Below are 21,685 nucleotides of genomic sequence, written 5' to 3' on the forward strand. Positions count from 1 at the left end.
TCCAGGATGACGCCCAGGTTCCGTGCGTGGTCCGTCGGGATGGGTGCTTTTCCAAGGGCCTCTGGCCACCAAGAGTCATCCCAGGCTGAGGGGGAGGTGCCTAGGATGAGGACTTCTGTTTTGTCTGAGTTCAGTTTCAGACGGCTGTGCTTCATCCAATCGGCTACTTCTTTCATTCCTTCGTGCAGGTTTGTTTTGGCCGTGTTAGGGTCTCTGGTGAGTGATAGGATCAGTTGAGTGTCATCCGCGTAGGAGATGATGTTGAGATTGTGTTGGCGAGCGATGGCCGCAAGGGGGCTCATGTATACGTTGAAGAGGGTGGGGCTGAGTGAGGATCCTTGTGGTACGCCGCAGATGACTACAGTGGCTTCTGATTTGAATGGTGGAAGGCGGACTCTCTGGGTTCTTCCGGAGAGGAACGAGGTGATCCATTCCAGTGCTTTTCCTTGGATTCCGATGTTTCTGAGGCGTTGTAGAAGGGTGCTATGACAGACCGTGTCGAAGGCTGCGGAGAGGTCGAGGAGGATGAGGGCGACTGTGTCTCCATTGTCCAGTAGAGTTCGAATGTCGTCTGTTGCTGCGATGAGGGCGGTTTCAGTGCTGTGTTTGGCTCGGAAGCCGGATTGTGAGGAGTCGAGGGATTTGTTGGTTTCGAGGAAAGCGGCGAGCTGGTTGTTGATCGCTTTCTCGATGACTTTGGCCGGGAAGGGAAGGAGTGAGATAGGGCGGTAGTTTTTGAGTTCGGTGGGGTCAGCTGTGGGTTTCTTCAGTAAGCACCAAACTGCGTGACACGCCATGTACAGGAACACATGGAGAGAAATATTGCCTTTCAGCTGGAAATAGTATAGTCCAAAGCTCTGTTTTCAATATAAAATCAGGGCCTTGGTACTGGTAGTCATATCACTGAAAATACAAGATTTGAAAAAAATATTGTTTACGTGTGCTCATGGAATACAATTTTTATGGACTGGAATCTAGAGAATGCTAAAGTGATTACGATATTTTACGGACCTATGCTGCTCGTTTTCTATCAAGGAAGTTAATTAGAGACAGTTGCCTGAAAAATTTAAAAATTAAGTCCCTCAGCAGTAAGCAATTCTGGTATTTTACTGACCTCTGCTGGTCGTTTTATATCAAGACAGTTAAATAGATGCAGTTGAACAGAAAACAAAGTCTCTAAGCGGAAGCAGACAAGTCCTAGGGCTGATCTTCAGAGCCCACAAAGTACAAACACATATAAGTAAATAATAAGTATATACTAAAGTATATACAAGCGGTCTCAAATGCTCGACCTAAAAAACTGAATGTTATTTGAACCGGAACAATGTTGTCCCCACAATCTTTGGTTTGTGGGCGGTGCTTGTTTTGAACCTATTTTTACGTTCATTAGTGCCTGCCGAGCCCCGGGCACAGTCACAGTCACAAAAACTAGCAGTGTGTCACTAAAACTGCACTGCTGGCACAGGGTAGAAGTATTTTGTTGTACCTTCACAGTATATGCGTTAAAATTGAAAATATACTCATAAGTTGTGCACCTTATTAAAAAAAGTCAATGTTATTTGAACCGGTACAGTGTAGAGCCCAGTAAACAAATTGTGTTTGAACAGTATATTTGGTTATTTTGCTGACTATCAACAGGTTATATATGGGTGCACAAGTTCGCGTCCCAGGGAGGCCTTCTCGGTTATTGTTTAACAATAACACTTGCTTTTAGAGCCTTCAAAATCATGCTATATAAATAACTTTTTAAAACCAGGTTATTAAATAAATGAGTCATACAGTGTATCTAACACCTATGCAAATATTTTATGTGACGCGATATGTATGCACCTCCCCGTACCTAAGATATATTTTATTCTAATGGGTTTCAGCCGCCCCTGAACATGGTTTGGATCACTGCCTTCTGTCCAGCACCTGCTAATGTTACGCGATATATCAACAACATAGTGGCGTGTCACTGAAACTTCCTGGGCAAAGGCCCATAAACTAGCACCGTGTCACTAAAACTGGACTATTAGCACATGGTATGAGTTTTTCCGTGTACATTTACAGTATATGCATATAAAATAAAAATACGCTGATACGTTTAGCAAAAAACGGAATGTTATTTGGACCGGTACAATGTATACACTCTAGTAAACAATTGTGTTTGTGTTTAAACTGTAGATTTTGTTATTTTTCAGACTATTAACAGATTACATATGGGTGCAGTGGGTGCAAGAGTTCGCATCCCAGGGAGGCCTTCTCGTTTATTGTTTCAATAACACCTGCTTTTACAGTCTTCAAATTTGTGATATAAATAATATTTTTTAAACTGGTTATTAAGCAAGTGATCCGAACAGTGTGACTAATAGCCATACACATACTTTATGTGGCGCGCTATGTATTACCTCTCCGTACCTGACATATACTACATTCTAATTGGTTGCAGCCGCCCCTGACACACATGGTTTGGAACACTGCCTCGCGCAATAACCACTCCACGCTGTTACTTTAGTGTAAAAGGCCATTTATTAGGACAGCGTTGACAACCAATTCAAGATAACACCAATAAACAGTTAACAACCCCCCTCAATTCTTCCACACATCATCCACTCTCATCCTCCACTTACTCAACTCCCCAATTCACGCCACGACCTCTTCACTTATATTATTCACTTCCACCCTTCTCATTCAACCTCCTCCAACATCTACAGTCATCGCCATCCTGCACCTGTATCCCCCTCCCCGGAAGGGTGATTCTGCCCGTCATGGACTCCCCACCCCTCCCAAGTACCGCCACACGCCCCCTACAACCCGTCCTAAACATGGCACGCTTAACAAATCAAACGCCCCCCTTTCCACACCTAAACTGTAGGGTGGGAGGGTGGTCAAACTTTCCCTGGACCTCATCCTGATGGCGCTGGGACAGGAAGAGGAAGGACTTCCTCTCCTGTCCCTCTTTATAACCTAGCCCTAGCCCCCACCCCTAACCCCACCCCTACCCTACCCCTACCCTACCTACACCCTGTCCTAGCTATCGCGCGAACACCCCAGGGGAAGACTGGTCTGCCGACCTCACTTCCCTTGGGGGCCGCATCGCGCAATAACCACTCCACACTGTTACTTTAGCGTAAAAGGCCATTTATTAGGACAGGGTTGACAACCAATTCAAGATAACACCAATAAACAGTTAACAATCCCCCCTTAATTCTTCCACACATCATCCACTCTCACCCTCCACTTACTCAACTCCCCAATTCCCGCCACAACCTCTTCACTTATATCATTCACTTCCACTCTTCTCATTCAACCTCCTCCAACATCTACAGTTATCACCATCCTGCACCTGTATCCCCCTCCCCGGAAGGGTGATTCTGCCCGTCATGGACTCCCCACCCTTCCCAAGTACCGCCACACGCCCCCTACAACCCGTCCTAAACATGGCACGTTTAACAAATCAAACGCCCCCCTTTCCACACCTAAACTGTAGGGTGGGAGGGTGGTCAAACTTTCCCTGAACCTAATCCTGATGGCGCTGGGACAGGAAGAGGAAGGACTTCCTCTCCTGTCCCCCTTTATAACCTAGCTCTAGCCCCACCCCTAACCCCACCCCTACCCTACCTGCACCCTGTCCTAGCTATCGCGCGAACACCCCAGGTGAAGACTGGTCTGCCGACCTCACTTCCCCTGGGGGCCGCATCGCGCAATAACCACTCCACGCTGTTACTTTAGCGTAAAAGGCCATTTATTAGGACAGGGTTGACAACCAATTCAAGATAACACCAATAAACAGTTAACAATCCCCCCTCAATTCTTCCACACATCATCCACTCTCACCCTCCACTTACTCAACTCCCCAATTTACGCCACGACCTCCTCACTTATATCATTCACTTCCACCCTTCTCATTCAACCTCCTCCAACATCTACAGTCATCGCACTCCTGCCTGCCACACCCCCATCCTGCACCTGTATCCCCCTCCCCGGAAGGGTGATTCTGTGATTCTGCCCGTCATGGACTCCCCACCCCTCCCAAGTACCGCCAACCAAGGAACCCCCGGAGGGCGGTTACCTGCCCCACCCAAAACCAGTGCACCTTTCGTTCTCAGTCACTCCGACACCAGATAGACTCATTCCACAACAGACTGATAGATTCCCGCATTTCCATCAAATAATACGCATTTCCCATATACGAAAGGTGCACTCCGTCATCTCGAAAAAGCAGGGGTTCCTCCAAATGCAGGCCCCGTGAGTGATCACTTTGATCCCTTTCTCGGCACAAAAAAGTCTCATGGCCCTATTCAACTTACGCCGCGCCCTTTCAATGGCTGCCGGCTTCATTGCCCCTCTCCACACACGTCGTGGCACAAACTCTGTCCAAACAATACAGGCGCCAGCCAGATTGCTCCTCATGGCTTCCAAGTCCCGTTGCATCAAATGTAGCAAAGCCACTCCCGACTGCTTGACTAAGTCATTTTCCCCCAAATGGAGCACAATCATGTCCGGGCAACCCAGTTGGGCCACTTTCTTCGTCAGCCAGGGCAGCAAATCGCCCCAACGCATGCCACTCTTACCCCACCACTGGACCTCATGATGGCTGCTCCTCAGTCACAGGCTACGGCCGTATACCTGTCTGTCCACATATTTCGAGGCCCAATGAACAAAGGAATGCCCAACGATCCAGGTAACAGTCTTGGCCCCCGGCCCCCGGACGCAACCTACGAAGAAAAAGAGATTAGCACAACAGTAAAGCCATAACCGCGTCACCGCAACAAACCCCCAACTGCACCCTCAACACCCTCCCCCTGAACCTCATTTGCGCACATAGCTTTCACAACAGCGAGACCGCCAGCGACCGATCCTTCTAATGGCATCCCAGGACCACCCCAAACGCGCCGCTGCCATAGCTGCACCTATCCAAAAAGAATGAGTCCCGTACCGAGAAGGATCCCTGCCTACGCGGCGCAGCGCCATCCGCAAAACCGCCAACAACTGGAAAGAAGTCACCCTCCTCTGAGAGGCACACCAAAATATTTCTCCCGACGACCGCTGCACCCTGCTGCAAACGCTCTCCACTCGCGCACCGGGCACACCTCTAAACAACCACTCTCCCCCAACCATACCCACTTGCCACGTCCACCTTGGTCCGTCTTTGAATGACCCAACCAGATTCCCACACGCGACCCATCCAACCGCACATCCTCAAACTGCCGCCCATGTGCACCCCTCGCTCCCAGCAACTCAGACTCCCGAAAAGCCCCAAAGAACATCCAAATCATGCACAAACGAAACAACGTCACTTCCTGATCATCATAACAACAATGGGGCAACTCCGTCAAAAGGCCTTGCAACAACTCAAACATAATGGCCTCCCTCGGCCCCTCTGCCCCATCCACCCCCCTTTCACGCCCCCAACCTTTCAGCATTCTACTCTCTAAAGGAGACCTAGCTGGATCAAAACCCAAATAAACCATGCTGTAAAAGGAAATCCCTGCCAGTTTGCCTGAAATTGTGGTCTGAGACAGCCCCTTATCTATGCAGTGCAGCACAAAATGAACCACACCTTGCTCACATTCACTTTCGGGCATACGCCATGTGCTCCTGGTCCAACCCAAAAACGCACCAAATTCCCACCATGCCAATCTGTAGGAGCGCCTCGTTGAGTCCGCGATGGATTTTTCAACCAACCCCACAACTCTCACTCCCCCCAGGCCCAGATACCCTCCGGCACCTTGGTCTTGCAAGCTTCCGCTCCCGGCGCCAGCCTCCTGAAATGCTGCCAGTGCGAACGAGACAACGCATCCGCAATGTCATTGCTTGCACCTGGGACATGTTGCGTGCGAAACAGCACATTAAAATGCAAACACAGCAGCATGAAGCTTCGCAGCAAGCGCAGCACCCTCAAGTCCCTTGCCTTCTGGTTGTTCACCAAATCCACCACCGTCCTGTTATCCACATGAAAAAGCACCGACCTGTTTTGAAACTCAGGCCCCCAAACCTGCAACGCCACAAACAAAGGAAAGAACTCCAGAAAGGCAATGCTCCGTCCCTGCCACAACCAATGATCCGGCCACTGCTCCGCACACCATCTCCCCTCCCAGAAAATTCCAAAACCTGCTGCACCTGCCGCGTCCGAATAGAGCTGCACCTGCCACACCATCTTATCATGTCCAAAATCCATCGACACGCCATTGAAATCTTCCAAAAAGGAAAGCCACACCCGGAGATCCGACCGGACCCCCAAAGTGACACGGACCCTGTGGAGAGGGAGCACCGCCCCTGACATTGCCATGCCAAGGCGCCTACAAAATGTCCTCCCAGCCCTCACCACCCGGCACGCAAAATTCAGCAAACCCAAGAGACGCTGCACTGACCGCAAATCAATCTTCCGGACCGCCACCACCTGCAACAGAAACACCCGAATCTCCAACACCTTCTGCTCCGGCAAGCGCGCCTGCCAGGCCAGTGAATCAAGCTCAATACCCAAAAAGGTCAAACAGCAACTGGGCCCTGCCGTCTTCTCAGGCGCCAAAGGAACTCCAAACAACTGCGCCAAACTCTGAAACTGCGCCAACGCCTCCCCACACTCACCAGTCTCTCCATGTCCCACAAACAAGAAATCATCCAAATAGTGCGACACCAGCCGGTGTCCACTCTGGTCCACAAAGGCCCACTGCAGAAAAGAACTGAAAGTCTCAAAAAGCGCGCAAGAAATCGCACACCCCCGACCACACATCCGAACCAGACCGATGGCATCATCGACCGATGCATACAACACCCGGGAGTCCTCCTCCGCAATGAAATCATTCACTGAACTCCCCTCCGGCCATGACAGAGGATGAATCAGCCTGAACTCCCCTTGCTCCTTCTTAGGGACCGCACCCAAAGGTGAAATAATGAGGTCCGACATCGGCCACGAGCCAAACGGGCCCTCGATTCTGCCTTCCCTCACCTCCTTCCGCAATTTGTCCTCCACCACTTCCGGTAATTCCATCACAGACCGCAGATTCTCCGTCCACCTTCTCTCCCGAGGACCCTGATACCCTACCCGAAAACCTTCCATAAACCCCCAATGCAACTTCAAAGCCGCCTCTCTATCAGGGTACCGAGAGAGCCATGGACCCATGGCCATCACATCAACCGTTGTAGGGGCCCTTTGGCCCAGACTGTCCCCGGCCCTTTGTAATCCTCCACTGTTCGGAAGGTGTGGCCAGCGTAAAACACTGCGTCGCCCCCACACTTGGAACACTCATGCTTGAATCTACAGGGGTGTCGCGTGCAGAATCCTTATTTAAATTCCAGCATGCTCCAATGGTGGCTCCCCCAGACTTGGGCTACTGACCAGAAGTCCCTGTGTAGGTAGCCTGACTCCCTGCTCCCACGGAAGATCCCTGACCACCCGCCCCAGACCGGGCGGGACGCAACTGAAAGGACCGATAGGCGACCGGAAGGCCACTCGCCGTGTGTGTAGATGCCGCCGCCTGCGTGGATGACATCCATTGCACCCAAAGTTCTTGATCAATATCCCCCCAAGCCTTGTCCGGGTTAACGCTAATCCGGGCCCTAAACTCCTCATCATAACTAAGACAAGCAAATCCACCAAAATGCAACTGTGCTTTTCTGATGACGTCCATATATCCCATGCTTCTCACAATAAATACTGCCATAAATCAAAAACGCCGATGTCCAATTTTCCATCGTAACCGACACTCTCGGCCGCCTCGTCAATTCCCCTTCCGCCTCCTTGGACCCCTCTTTAGCCTGAATCTCTCTATGCAACAATTTGAAAACATCTACATACTCATGCTTCCATATCCTCGCCCTCGTCTTTTCCAACAAATGAGACCCAAGGGGCATCGCCAAGCCCATATAAGGCAACTTCTTCCGGTGTTAATCAGGTTCCTCGGGTTTATCAGTTTGCACACTGGCGACCACCACCTGCGCTTTCCCGTTATCCACCTTCTCCCCGGACCCCCCTTGCGCCTCCCCGTCCCTGTCAGATCCATCGCCTACCCCCACCGACCTGCAAGCCTTCTTACGACCCCCGTTGGCACCATCCTCCCACGCATCCCACCATGCACCCTAACCTGAGAGTTTGATTGGCACCTCCCGGTCCTTCCGCCTGGAATCCGCCGTCTTCAGTCCCACCTGCGAACCCCTACTTGTGCTGCTCTGTGCCCCCTGTAACACACCAAGTTTCTCTGTTGCCACCGCATTCTTCCCCAAGCCTCCATCCTCACGCAACTCCCCCCTTCCAACTCATCCTCATCCTCGTCATAGTCCAGTGGCTCATCATCCACAACCTCCGCCACAGCACTCCGCACCTCACTCACCACTCTCTTCGCACCTTTACCTCTCACCCCAGGCACAAACTCGCACTCCAGAAAAGCTCCTGCCCGATCCCGCTGTGGAGGGCAAGCCACCGCGGACCCCCCTGATGCTTCGCCCCGGCGTTTGGAGGCCGTCTTGCGCCCCGCCGGCCCACCCTTGCCTCTGCTAGCCTCAACCGCTGGCTTGAATCCCCCCCGCCAGAGGGGGCCCCAGAGCCTTTAGGTCTGCATGTCATCAAAACAGTTCATGGCCCCTCTACCCAGACCCACTCACCACTGACCCCTGCCGCCCCCGGCCTCTGACTCCTGCCTATACCTGATACCCCCCTAGGCGCCGGGGGCACCCTCGTTCAACCTGCCTCCCTGGCGGCACACAAAGCCTGCCAACGCTGCTCAGTCTCCTCTATGATGCGACGCTGGTCGCCGACCTTCTCCTCTTCTGACATGCAGTCCCACCGCGCAGCCCAGGAGACCTGGCCCGCCTATTCAGCTCGCCCTACAGCCTGGGGAGGGGCTGGGTTGTCCCCACCGGGGGTTTCCTGCCAGTCGTGGGCCCTTACCCTTGGAACCTTGTGTTTTTACTACCCCCTTCCTACCACAGGACAGGTCCACCGGCTGTTACCCCATGACCCCCCCTTCTTCTGATTCCCCCTCTGACAGGCACAGGACAAACTCCTCACCAGCCGGCTCATCAGTGGCATTCTCACCCTCCCCTGCACTGTCCTCGCTGGAATCCCCTGCCCAATCCCCAAAACCATCCCCAGGCAGCACATCGACCTGGAGGTCTTGCTGTGCCCCCCCTAACCCAGGGCCCCCAGGCACTAACTTAACACTTCTGGCCGCCCCACCCCCTCTACTTGTCTTCTCGCCGTGAGCGACGGCAGCCTGCTTACCGCGGTGGCACGCAGGGAGGCTCAGACATCTCCCGCCGCGCTTGCCTGACTCTTGCTGCTTCCCGCCCTGCCCCGATTTGGACAGTTGCGGCTCATCCAGGCAAGCCGCCACCACCGTGGCCACACCCGCGGAAGCAGGGCGTGGCGCTCGGGTCATCCCGACCCACGCCTGCTCTAGACGCCGGGCTGAAGGAGATCAGACCTCCCAGCCCGGCCAAGAACCAGAAGTGCGGCGCGTACCGCCGCCACGTCCGGCTCTACCATAGCCCGCCCACACACTACCGCCTACCTTCAATGAGGCCCTTCCACTGCCGACGCCGACACTCGGCCACAGGAGCACCTCCGAGGCACCGGAGGATCCTCACCGCCCACTGCCTTTCGCCACCAGCAAAGCCAAGCACGACCCTGACAAGCCTACGCTACCCCGAGCAGGTTATTTGCGAAAATAACGCCCGAAGCTAAACTCAAAATTTCCCTGAACCTAATCCTGATGGTGCTGGGACAGGAAGAAGAAGGACTTCCTCTCCTGTCCCCCTTTATAACCTAGCCCTAGCCCCCACCCCTAACCCCACCCCTACCCTACCTACACCCTGTCCTAGCTATCGCGCGAACACCCCAGGGGAAGACTGGTCTGCCGACCTCACTTCCCCTGGGGGCCGCATTCTGCCCTCCACTTGCCAATGTTTCGTGATATATCGACGACATAATTCTGTCACTCAGCAGCCAAGAAGTGAATCGAACATTAGACACTAACTTGTACCACACAGGAATATTAATCTGTTGCTTGTGATTTATTTCTATTTCATATTTGAATTAAATTTGCTAACGCGCGCAATGCCAATGAAGTGTACTACGGGGCACTTACATTGGAAAAACAAGCATAGCCAATAGGTCTCGACTTTGGGACATTATGGGCCAGATGTAGGTAATCTGAATTTACCGATTCTAAAATACCGAATTTTACCGATTCAGTATTTTAGAATCGGTAAATGGGATGTAGGTATTCATTCGGTAAGTATTACCGAATCGGAATCGGTAATTCCCATTCATTCCTATGGGCCTTGAGGCCCATAGGAATGAATGGGAATAACCGAATTGGTAAATACCGATTCGGTAAAATGGGGCATTTGCAAAAAATTGCTTCTTTTGGGGTTTTCGTTATTTACCACCAACTTGTAATTGGTGGTAAATAACGAATCCTAAAATGGGAAAAGCACTCATTTGACTGCACCTTAAATGAAGGATTCAGTAATTTACCGAATCGGTATTTAAGAATTCGGTAATTTACCGATTCCTTAAATTACCGATTCGGTAAATTACCGAATCCTTAAATTAGGCCCCTACATCTGAAAAGCCTAATACCGGTCGGTAAGGGCCAAAATTTGGTAATTTCGGCCGTTACCGACCGGTATTAGGCGATCTACATCTGGCCCTATGGGGTTGATTAGGATGGCGGACGGACTTTGTCCGTCCGCCATCCTGTCTGGGGCAGGCACTGTCCGCCAAAAGGGCGGAGGTACCGTGGCCCGAATTAGGATGCACCTGCCACAGTGGCGGGTGCATCCCGCATTTTTAACATTGCGGCCGACAGTGCTGAAAGCACCGTCCGCCGCAATGTCAAGAATGCATGTTGTGCGTTTCACAGCACAACATGACAGGCACCGCATTGTGCCTGCCATGTTGTACTGTGAAACGCAGGGGGGTACCATAGGTACCCCCCATGTGCACCTTCCACCCCCCCTTCACCCTGGGGGCCCGCAACGGGCCCCCAAAGCAAAGCCTGTATGCCTTTCCGTGGCGGCATTGCCGCCACGGAACAGCATCTGCATCCGGCCATCCTAATATGGCTGGCGGTGTCTGATAGACACCACCACCATATTAGACCTTTTCCGCCGCGGTCGCAAGGCGACCGCGGCAGAAAAGTGGCGGACGGTCTTCCCGTCCTCCGCGGTCACTCCGCCATTGTAATATGGCGGGGGGGAAATAGGTGGCAGAAGGGCACAGATGGCGGACGGATCGCCACCGCCTGCATGACGGTGGCGATCCGTCAGCCATCCTAATCGGCCCCAAAGTGTTTAGCCAGAACTTTTGACTATGTTGTAGAGCATTTTGGCTGCTGTGCATCATGTTAAAAAGTTATAAAAAAAGGGTTAAGCATTTTTGTTACCTTTATACATACCAAGACGGCATTATATACAACTGAACAGCCTGATTAAAAAAAGTTTTTAACATAAAAAATGTCTTGTCTTCTAGTTGTTCTGTACTTGCACTGCTGGCAACTTCTTCCTGCCAATTTTTGTTATGGGGGAGAAGGACATAAATAACGGGTGAGTGGAGGTTGGGAAACAGTAATTTAATTAGAACACGAGCAGCGGACGGACACTAGGGGAGAATCAACAGATTACCAGATTCCGAGGGCAGACTGGCATGATGCTTAGGTGATGTTTAGGTGATGCTTAGGTGGTGCGCTGATGCAAAATGGTGGTGGTGAGAGATGTTTGTGATCAGGTGGTGCCACTATATGGTGTGGAATGGGAAGGTACGATGTGGATTGTGGAGTTGAAATATGTTGTTTGGTGTGTATTTATGTGGTGTGTATTGGAAATGTGTGGAGTTGAATTGTGTGGCCTGGAACTGTGGTGTTCAGTGAAATTATGCTTAGTGAATTTGTGTCATGGTGTGGAGTGCATTTATGTTGATTGGTGGTATGTGGCGTGTATTTATTTTGCATTGAGTACAGTGCAATTATGTGGTGTGTTATTATGTGGCACTGAGGGGTATTTGTGGAATGTATTTATGTTGCATTGAGTAGAGAGTAATTATGTGGCGTGTAGTTATGTGGTACTGAGTGGTATTATGTTGAGTGTATTTATGTTGCAGTGAGTAGAATGTAATTATGTGGCTTGTAATTATGTGGTACTGAGTTGTATGTGGAGTGTATTTATGTTGCATTGAGTATAGTTTCATTATGTGGCATGTAACTATGTTGCACTGAGTGGTATTTTATAGAGAGTATTTCGGTTGCACTGAGTAGAGTGTAATGTGGCACAGTGGTATTATGGGCACAGTGGTATTTTGTGGAGTGTATTTATATTGCATTGAATAGAGTGTAATTATGTGACGTGTAGTTATGTGGTACTTGGTGATATTATGTTAAGTGTATTTATGTAGCATTGAGTATAGTGTAATTATGTGGCATGTAACTATGTTGCACTGAGTGGTATTTTGAGGAGTGTATTTATGTTGCATTGAGTAGAGTGTAATTATGTGGTACGAAGTGGCATTATGTGGTGTGTATTTATGTTGCATTGAGTAGAGTGTGATTATGTGGCAAGTTATTATGTGGTACCGAGTCGTATGTTGGGTGTTTATGTTGCATTGACTAGAGTGTAATTATGTGGTGTCTAACTATGTCACACTGAGTGGTAATATGTGGAGTGTATTTATGTTGCATTGAGTAGAGTGTAATTATGTGGCACTGAATGGTATTATGTGGAGTTTATTTATGTTGCTTTGAATAGAGTGTAATTGTGGCGTGTGATTATGTGGTGCTGAGTTATATTATGTGGAGTGTATGTTGCATGGAGTAGAGTGTAATTATGTGGTGTGTAATTATGTGGTACTGAGTGGTATTATGTGCTTGTGACCTTATGATTTATGGCACCCCTTACAGCAAACAGAGACATTTTGGTCAGCAAGAGAAGGCAATAGACTAGAGACCCATACCAGTAATACATGCTCATGAATAGCGCTGGTGTAACATTCAAACCTATACACACGGGTACATCGGGGTATGTAACCGATTTGATAAAAATGCCCTGCCATCAGCTCCAAAATCTGATGCAGCAAGGACTCCTTTGTTATTGAACATGCGAAATTCAAGAATGTCGAAACTGTCGTCGCACAAACTGAAAGTCCCTTCCAAACCAATGAAGAACGGCGACAGGCATTCTCTCATTCCGTAAAAAAAAACAGAAGCTATCTATGCTCTATGATCCTAAAACAAGACTTCTGCCGTTAAGTAACAATCAAGGGCTTTATTTAGATTGGACCTCGTCTTTCATAACCTTGTTGTTAGCTGCAAACAAAGATGACGGAACATCGAGAAAGTTAGGTAGCTGTCTTGCCGTTGGAGCTATCGGGCGCACAGTGTATGGCTCACTACAGTGGGTACTAGTGACTGGGCAGGCTAAGGTGGGGACCCTCTCTACTAGGCTTACATAACGTCTACTGGTAAAGCACACTTTCACTCAAAGGTCATCATTTTAATCAGCTCGGAAGGATGAAAGGCCAACAGAACCCACCAAGATTCGAGCATGGGACCATGAGGTCATCACAGTTCACTAGTGTAAACACCAGACCCGGCTTCCAGCACACTCCTTTTACCCAGCACACTCCTTTTACCCAACACACTCCTTCTTACTTTACTCCATCTCGACTTCTTGCTGGCTTTGACAACGGGGTCATAAGGGAGCGCCACACAAGTAAATTAAATGGAATGCCTGGTACTGGAGAGGCAGAGGCAGATGTAGTACATTTTCCTTTGAACTATATTCATGCACTTTGTAACTGAACTCCACCAACAGCAATGATTAAACTGAGCTTAACTCAACAGGATTCAATGAAACTTTACCTGTGCCTTATCTTTAGTGACATCAGCCAAACACCAATAAGCCATGGGTCAGCCGAATGGGTGAAAAGGCTCAATAACGCTTTATTGGTACCTGCAAAACAAATGGTTATCTAATAATGATCATTTAACAAATTAACTATAACACACAGAATTACAGACTGGATAGGTATAATGTGTCATGGAGTGGGCACTCATTATGCTTTAAAAGCAAAGCCTGGTGCAAGTTGGGCACCCGCAGAATAACCTGACTGCTGGGTGGGGTAATTATCGGACGTGTAATTTCAGTACTATTCTGAGCTCTGACCTCAGAATTGGCGACAGCAATAGAATTGGTCATGTTCCTGCCTTACCAGAGTTAATTTTGCAACCTATTCAGAATGTGCACCTTCTCAGAATAGTTCCAAGCTGTCTACATCATTTCTATCCTCATAATTACACTGCACATCATGCAATATAACTCCAAAACAAAAATCCACTCCACACCACACAATTCCACGTCACACAATTCAACAACTAACAATTCCAATCCAAACCACATAATTCCAGTACACACCACATACATACACTCCATAACACATATGTAGAACACATTGTCATTTACTGCCCCAATAGTTCTAACACAATCAAATGCGAGACCTGTCGCATTTCTAATGCTTGTTGAATTGAATTGAATTGGGTTCTTATATAGGGCAGCTGCCACCCTACGGGGAACCTGGCGCTCAGACCTAAAAAGCCAACCTAGACATCAACCGATAAGATAAAGGGGAATAGAAGAGGGCTAGAGATCATACCTAGGAAAAAGCCAGGTTTTCAGGCTCTTTCTGCACTCAGCCAAAGAGTTGGCTTGTCTGATGTTCTGTATGATATTGTTAATTCTGGTAACAGTATCTGATGGCAAATGGTTTTAGAGTATGCAGATGCACTCTGGACCATGTGTGAAGCAATACTTTGGAAAAATGCAGAAAACAAGTTTATGGTCAACTAAATCAGTATATTCTTTCTATTTGATATTATTTACTTCATCCTAGAGCTTGGTAATGAAGTTAATATAAATGAGCATTGCTAGATCATGTCCAATTGTGAAAGGTTTTGTAACCAGCTCACTACCATAATGACATGATGGTTTAAATATTATAGTTAACAGTATTTCTACCATGCTTACCATCAAAAATATGTGGATCAGACTTGCTTTGAAATATCATCAGGAAGTTGTATCGTCTAGTGTTTACTTTACCTCTAATTTTAATTTTGTGTTCTTTAATGTCTCATAGAAATAAAGTCCTTGGCAGCAGCTGGTCATGGCTAATACCTCTTGCAGTCGCATTGTCCACATTTGGGTCGGCAAACGGATCATTTTTCAGTGGGGGTCGTACATGCTATGTTGCTGCTAGAGAAGGACATATGGTAAGAGGAATGAATAACCCTGTGTGTACTGAGTTGTAAGGCCGCAGAAATGTTTTAATATATACAAATATGTTTATAGTGTTTTGATTGTATTGTTAATGAGGGATCAATGCACCTGCGTGAAATAACAATCACAATCGGGATTAAAAAAGGAGATCTGAAATGGATGGATCTCACCTAGGACCAGAAACTCTGCCCCACAAATCCTAAACAACCAGATACAATTCCCGCTTCCCATAATTAATAAGAAATAATAATTCTTTGAGAGGTTACAGATAGCCGCTCCTGAGTCCTAAGGGGATAGTCACTCGACATTTGGCCCACTAACACAGTACAAGAAGAGGGCATTAACTCCAGGCCAAGCACTTGCGTACAGCCAAACCTCTCTCCGTTCTGGTCACGAATAGTTGATACTTAGTGGGTATAACCACAGCCACAATAGAAAGTGGGAGTAGACATTCTTGGGTGTAGCCTATTTCCACACTGCAGGTTAAAGATAGACACTCCTTGGTATATCCTACAGCAAAATTACATGGTGAGTATAGACACTCCTGGGTATAACCTACTGCCACAGTCGAAGGTAGGGATAGGGGCTCTGGGGCATAATCTACAACCAATGTACATAATGCAGATAGGTACCCCTGAGTATTGCTCACATTCTCCGTAGAGGGTCAGGATTGCCACCCTTCACGTTTGAACTGCAATACACAGATATTGGGGATTACAGCTTGCCTCCCTCAAGGCACAGGGTGAGAATGGCTAAAACAGAACTTCTAGAGACCTCAAAAGATCCTTAGAACTAGGAAATCTGACACAGCATATTAAGACTCACACAGCCCAGTATAGAACCTCTGCAGACTTACAGGGAGGGATAGTTTCAACTTGGATTAGGGTTAAAGCCCACTGATAGATAAACCAGACAGAAAGCCATACTAGGTACAACTTACCTTTGGTTCCACAAGGAGAAGACAGTCATCAACAGGACATCAGTATTACTACCCAGCCTTCAGCCGCTCACAGGTTAATCCCTGGAGCCCTAGGTATAGGAATTCTTGAGTTAGGTCTGATACGCACCCCTAAGCAGGGATTTGAAAACCCATACGTATAACCCATGCCACCATTCAAAATACAATTACAACTAACAAATTCACTTACAGCAGAATCCAGCAGCTGTCCTAAGAAAATCCCACCCATGGGACACATTTACCCAATCGGTGGAAACCTACAATGTCGCCCATCAGGGGAAGATTAAAGGAAGGCAAGAGTACATGATCACAAGGTTTCCTGGTCACACTTTCACACTGGCCTCCTCCATCAAATTAATACAAAATGCATCAATATAGTTGTAACCCATGCAATTCCATTTATTTTCTTCTGGGGTGTACCCTCAGAGCTTACCTAAAACCACAAGTGTTCCCTGATGTGAGGGAGCGAAAGCTTGGACTAGTGATTCCAGACTTAGAACTTTCAAAGTAACCGAACAAGGAAAACACCAGACTACATATAGGAACTATAGAACTATAGATGACACGAGCTAGCTGTAACCAGAGTGAAGGAGAGAGAAAGGAAAAAAGTCAGCGTACAGGGTGAACAGTGCTTGAACAAAGTAAGGGATGTGCTGGTATAGGGCAAGCAGTATGTAGGAGATCTTCTTTTTTTGCATGGTCTGCCTGGACTCTTCGCCTCTTGTTGGACCCTATATATCTGGCTTTAGGACTTTGTGCATGTTACACCCGCTAACCTCTAGTAAAGTGCCTAACTTTTGTTTAATTGGCTTATTCTAGATTGATACAGTTAACTTGTAAGTCCCTAGTCTATGGTGTGGAAAGTGCACAGAGGGTTCTGGAAGTAAAATTACACTTGTGAACTGCAGTACCGGCTGTGCCATCTACTATAGTGGTAATGCAAACATGGCTTCAGGCCAACGCTGTGTAGCCTGACTTTTGCAGTGTAAATCCTGCATCTGGCCTGTCAAAATCTCCCCTTTTGGCCTGAAAAAAGCCTCCCTTTTACATATTAGTAAATAACCCCTAAGTAAGCCTTGTAGCCCACAATGTAGTGTGAATGTGGGACTTGTAGAAAATTAAAATGACCATGTCCCTACAGTGACAATCCCCTAAAAGCTATTATCAATATGCCATGCATAGCTGTCCTGTGTAGAAAACTAGAATACAGATTAAAATACAAATACTTTATCTCAGGATGGAACCAACTTGAAAAATAATTAAACAGCTATTTTTTATTAAAAACTCAATTCAATCATTTAGTCATATTTTAAAATAAATATTAAGGAAGTTACTCTTTACCTGCCTGAACTGTTAAAAGGCAAATTAGCATACGTTCCGGTCATGTTTGATCCTGTGCTCAGCCTTGACTAGATGTGAAATAGACGTGAAATGCCTCTCAGGAGCAAGCCATAGGCAGGCCGGAATCAGCAGAAATGATTACTTTGAGCTCAACAGAATATCCAGGTGAGGCTGTGGGCCTCATTTTGACAGCAGTGTTGAATCTTGACCGGTCTGTTGAGCAACATGTAACAATTGGGACACACTTGGAAGGGAGAGAACAGGCTGCCAAAACAATTCTTGTGGATCTCCTGTGTGGTTGCTGAAGAACCTTGCTTTTGTCATACCAGACGTCTGTCTCTGGGCCTGTTGTGTGTATAGTGCCTGTGTCAAACTGTATTGTAGTGTTAGATGTTGAAGGGCAGTGGTATTGCTATAGTACACTCCATACCCAAACCCCCTGCCTCACAGTCCAAGTTTTGTGCAGCCGAAGGCCCATGCCATCTTGAATTTGTCATTACACATGAATACTACGGATATATGTCGTTACTAAGCATGCTTTTACAACGCATGCCTTTACCACGCAACTTTTACAACGCAAGTCGTTACAACGACTTGCGTTGGGGGGCGCTGGATAGTGAATAGTTTAATTTACTATTCCAACTCCAGTCCCTGTGGATAGTAGGGAAGGTTTTGGATAGTAAATTAAACTATTCCCTATCCTACAGCACCCCCCCAGCGCAAGTCGTTGTAACGATTTGCATTGTAAAAGTTGCGTGGTAAAGGTAGTGTGTGGTAAAAGTTGCGTTGTAAACGCTGTTTCACGAATACTACTGTGCAGCGCAGCCATGGAAGTGTGAATCTCTCACACATTTTCATCTATCATACCACCGAGAGCCGGGCCCCATAACAATGTCTGCACCTCGGCATGGAAATGCGTCCCACATAGAATCAAAACACAGACACCCTAGCAACCAAAACCCAAGAATGGTACAGCAAGGTATCCATGTGGGTAAGTCTTTCAGCACCAAGCACAGGGGTAATATGTGCAGTATAGATATTTGAAAACAGAACATCACTTATTTCTATAATATGCTTTTCTTGATTGTAGTTTCATATTTTTTTACATTAACATCTTCAGTACCAATAATAAGTCTGCTAATCTACATCAACAAAGAAGTCATAACAAGTACATTTCATAGCTAAATTCCAGCTGTTCTGCAGATTATAATAATTCCACATATTCATATATCCTGGGGCTTTCCAATTCTCAAGCTGTGATCAGTGCAGCTGGCATCTACAGGGAGGGGGGGGGGGGTGGGTGCACACATGTAAAATATTATAATAAAATAAAACTTACCAAACTCTGCAACGTCCTAGCCTCTGACCTCTTCTTTCGCTGACACAGGACAGGAACCGGATGCTGTAACTCCCTTGGCCAATCCTGGCGCTGCTGTCACCAGCATGAGAGCAGATCTAGACTTGGGTGGGCGCGGCCTCACTTGGTGCTCCACAGCTCTCTGTGTGCTATGTCTTGCTCCAATCCTCTTGTCTTAAGACATCTGGGTTAGAGATGTTTAAAGTGCACACGTGTGGCTGGTCATCGCACGACGTCCGGACAAAAAGACATGCACACTTTAAACAGTTCAATACCAGCCCACCCTTCTCCCTGCTGATGTCACTTAGTAGCGGCCGGCCCTGTCCTGACACTCGGCTCGGGACTGGATGAAAAATAAAATAATATTTATTATTTTATTTTTCATCTCTAGGACTTTGGTTTTGTTTTTTAAGTGGTGCGATGCTCCCTGCTCAAACAGAGGAGCCGCCCCTGGCTGAGAGTCTCACTGCTACCCAGTGTACCTCAGAGGGTATGTCTCTCTTGATTCTCATGTATTTAGAGCCAAAAAGAAATCTACAGCTCAGACTGCCACTAGTAATAAGGAGAGCAGTAAAATTGATGCGCTGGGAAGTGTGGCTGTGGGGGCAACTACTCAGCGGAATATAGCTAATTCACTTGGAGGAGATGGAGGAGTTGGCAAATCCTCTACTTGAAGCCAACAGAAAAAGGATGCAAGAACTAGTCGTAAAGGGGAAAGTCAGCTCAAATGCAAACATTATGCGTGCCATGAATACCAGTGACACTGCCATCAACATCCAGAATCAATACCAGCATTCTACCTTGACGCCACACATGACTAAGAGTTTCTAGTTTTAAAGCAGAGGGCCAGAGCACCTCATCACCGTCCGATTTGACAGATATCATTTGTTCGTCCCTTAGGTCGACACTGTGTTCTAGAAAATGACAAAGAACACAGAGACTGCCAAGGCCATGGGCACACTGCAGACCAAAACACCTAGGTATGCCTTCCCCAAACAGCATGCGAAAGAAAGCCCAATCTCTTCTCAAAGGTGTGGATCTCGCCATCACCTGCCCTCTTGGGACACTTAGGGGCCCAAGTCCTTCAGCAGAGGTGGCTTCTGTGGCAGTTGCAGAGGCAAAGGTATAGGTGTCATGTCTCTTAGGCTAGTCCTGTAATGTATGCCCCTTTTTACATACATTGTCCCATCCACACAACAATAATAGTTCTAAACAGGTGATCTTTTACCAAGTAGCTTGCTCCTGCCTCTTCGACACCAGGCTTTCATTATTCTATCATAATCCCTGTACCTGACGTATCTCAAAAAGAAGAGAGGGGCCCCACTAGTCCAAGAGACAGGTTGTGCCATCTACTATAGTGGCAATGCAAATATGGCTGCAGGCCAACGTTGTGCAGCCTGACTTTTGCAGTGTAAATCCTGCAGTCCGACCTGTCAAAATCTCTCCGGAAAAAAGCCTCCCTTTTAAATATAAGTAAATAACCCCTAAGTAAACCTTGTAGCCCACAATGTAGGGTGAATGTGGGACTTGTAGGAAATTAAAATTACCATGTCCCTACTGTGACAAACCCCTAAAAGCTGTATTCCATAGGCCATGCATTGCTCTCCTGTGTAGAAAACTATAATACCGATTAAAATACAAATAAATAGGGGCCGATTCCTATTCGGGAAAAACCGCTCCGAATAGCCATTCGGAGCGTTTTTCCCGTATGAATCGTACCCTGCAACGTCCCCCATACGTACGACGAAGTACGATTTGTACCAGGAGCCGTACTCCGTACGAGTCATACAGAGACCGTACGACTCTAATCTCCGTACGATTCTCCCTCGGAACCCGCTGTACACGACATCTGTACGGTTCGCGGCTGGTTTTTACGATCCAGCAAGTACGATACGTGCTGGGTACGCACCGTACGACCCTTTTTCTACAGGAGCTGAAAACAGCCGTAAAAGCAGAGTTCGCGCCAAAACAGGTACGGAGCGGCCCTCCCTGAGTACGGTGCGTACCCCCATGATCACAGGGGTATTGTGCGTACCCCTGCGATCATGGGGTGTATGCACCATACCCCATGCACGCTGGGTGTACGCATCGTATCCCATGTACGATGGGTGTACGCACCGTACCTCATGTACGATGGGTGTACGCACCGTACCCTATGTACAATGGGTGTACCCATCGTACATGGGGTACGGTGCGTACACCCATCGTACATGGGGTACGGTGCGTACACCCATCGTACATGGGGTACGGTGCGTACACCCCATGATCGCAGGGGTACGCACCGTAACCCTGCGATCATGGGGTGTACGGACCGTACGGTGTGTATGTGTTTGTGTGCTTTTCCGTACGACTCGCCCTTACCTGACGTGGACCGTACGAATCACGTCCTCAAACCCCGGTCCGGATCGTACTCGTCGGGTCGTATGGCATGTGTACGAGTCGTACGGCATGTGTATGAGTCGTACGGTTCACGGTTTCAGCCTTGCAATACGTACGGATCGCGACGATTTGGACGGATTCACAGAATACGGATCGTACTACGCGACTCAGACGGACGGGTACGATTCGTACGGAGAGGGCTCCGGATACAAATCGTACGGACGTTTTTTTTCCCGAATCGGAATCGACCCCTTTATGTCAGGATGGGACCAACTTGAAAAATAATTAAACAGCTATTTTTTTATTAAAAACTCATTTCAATTATTTAGTCATTTTTTGTAATAAATATTAAGAAAGTTACAGTTTACCTGCCTGAACTGTCAAAAGGCTAATTAGCATAC

The 21,685-nt window shown here is 47.9% G+C and overlaps 1 protein-coding gene across 2 annotated transcripts in view; it reads left to right on the plus strand.

Moving 5' to 3' along the window:
- Nucleotides 1-21,685, plus strand: part of LOC144762512 (b(0,+)-type amino acid transporter 1-like) — a 246,698-nt gene that overhangs the window by 134,887 nt on the left and 90,126 nt on the right. For both annotated transcript variants that reach the window (XM_078647735.1, XM_078647734.1), the window contains exon 3: nt 15,110-15,242. In XM_078647735.1, coding sequence (XP_078503861.1) covers nt 15,110-15,242 — 133 coding nt within the window. The remainder of the gene's footprint in view (nt 1-15,109; nt 15,243-21,685) is intronic.

Source organism: Lissotriton helveticus, chromosome 6 (genome assembly GCF_964261635.1).
Source record: "Lissotriton helveticus chromosome 6, aLisHel1.1, whole genome shotgun sequence".
Taxonomy (NCBI): Eukaryota; Metazoa; Chordata; class Amphibia; order Caudata; family Salamandridae; genus Lissotriton; species Lissotriton helveticus.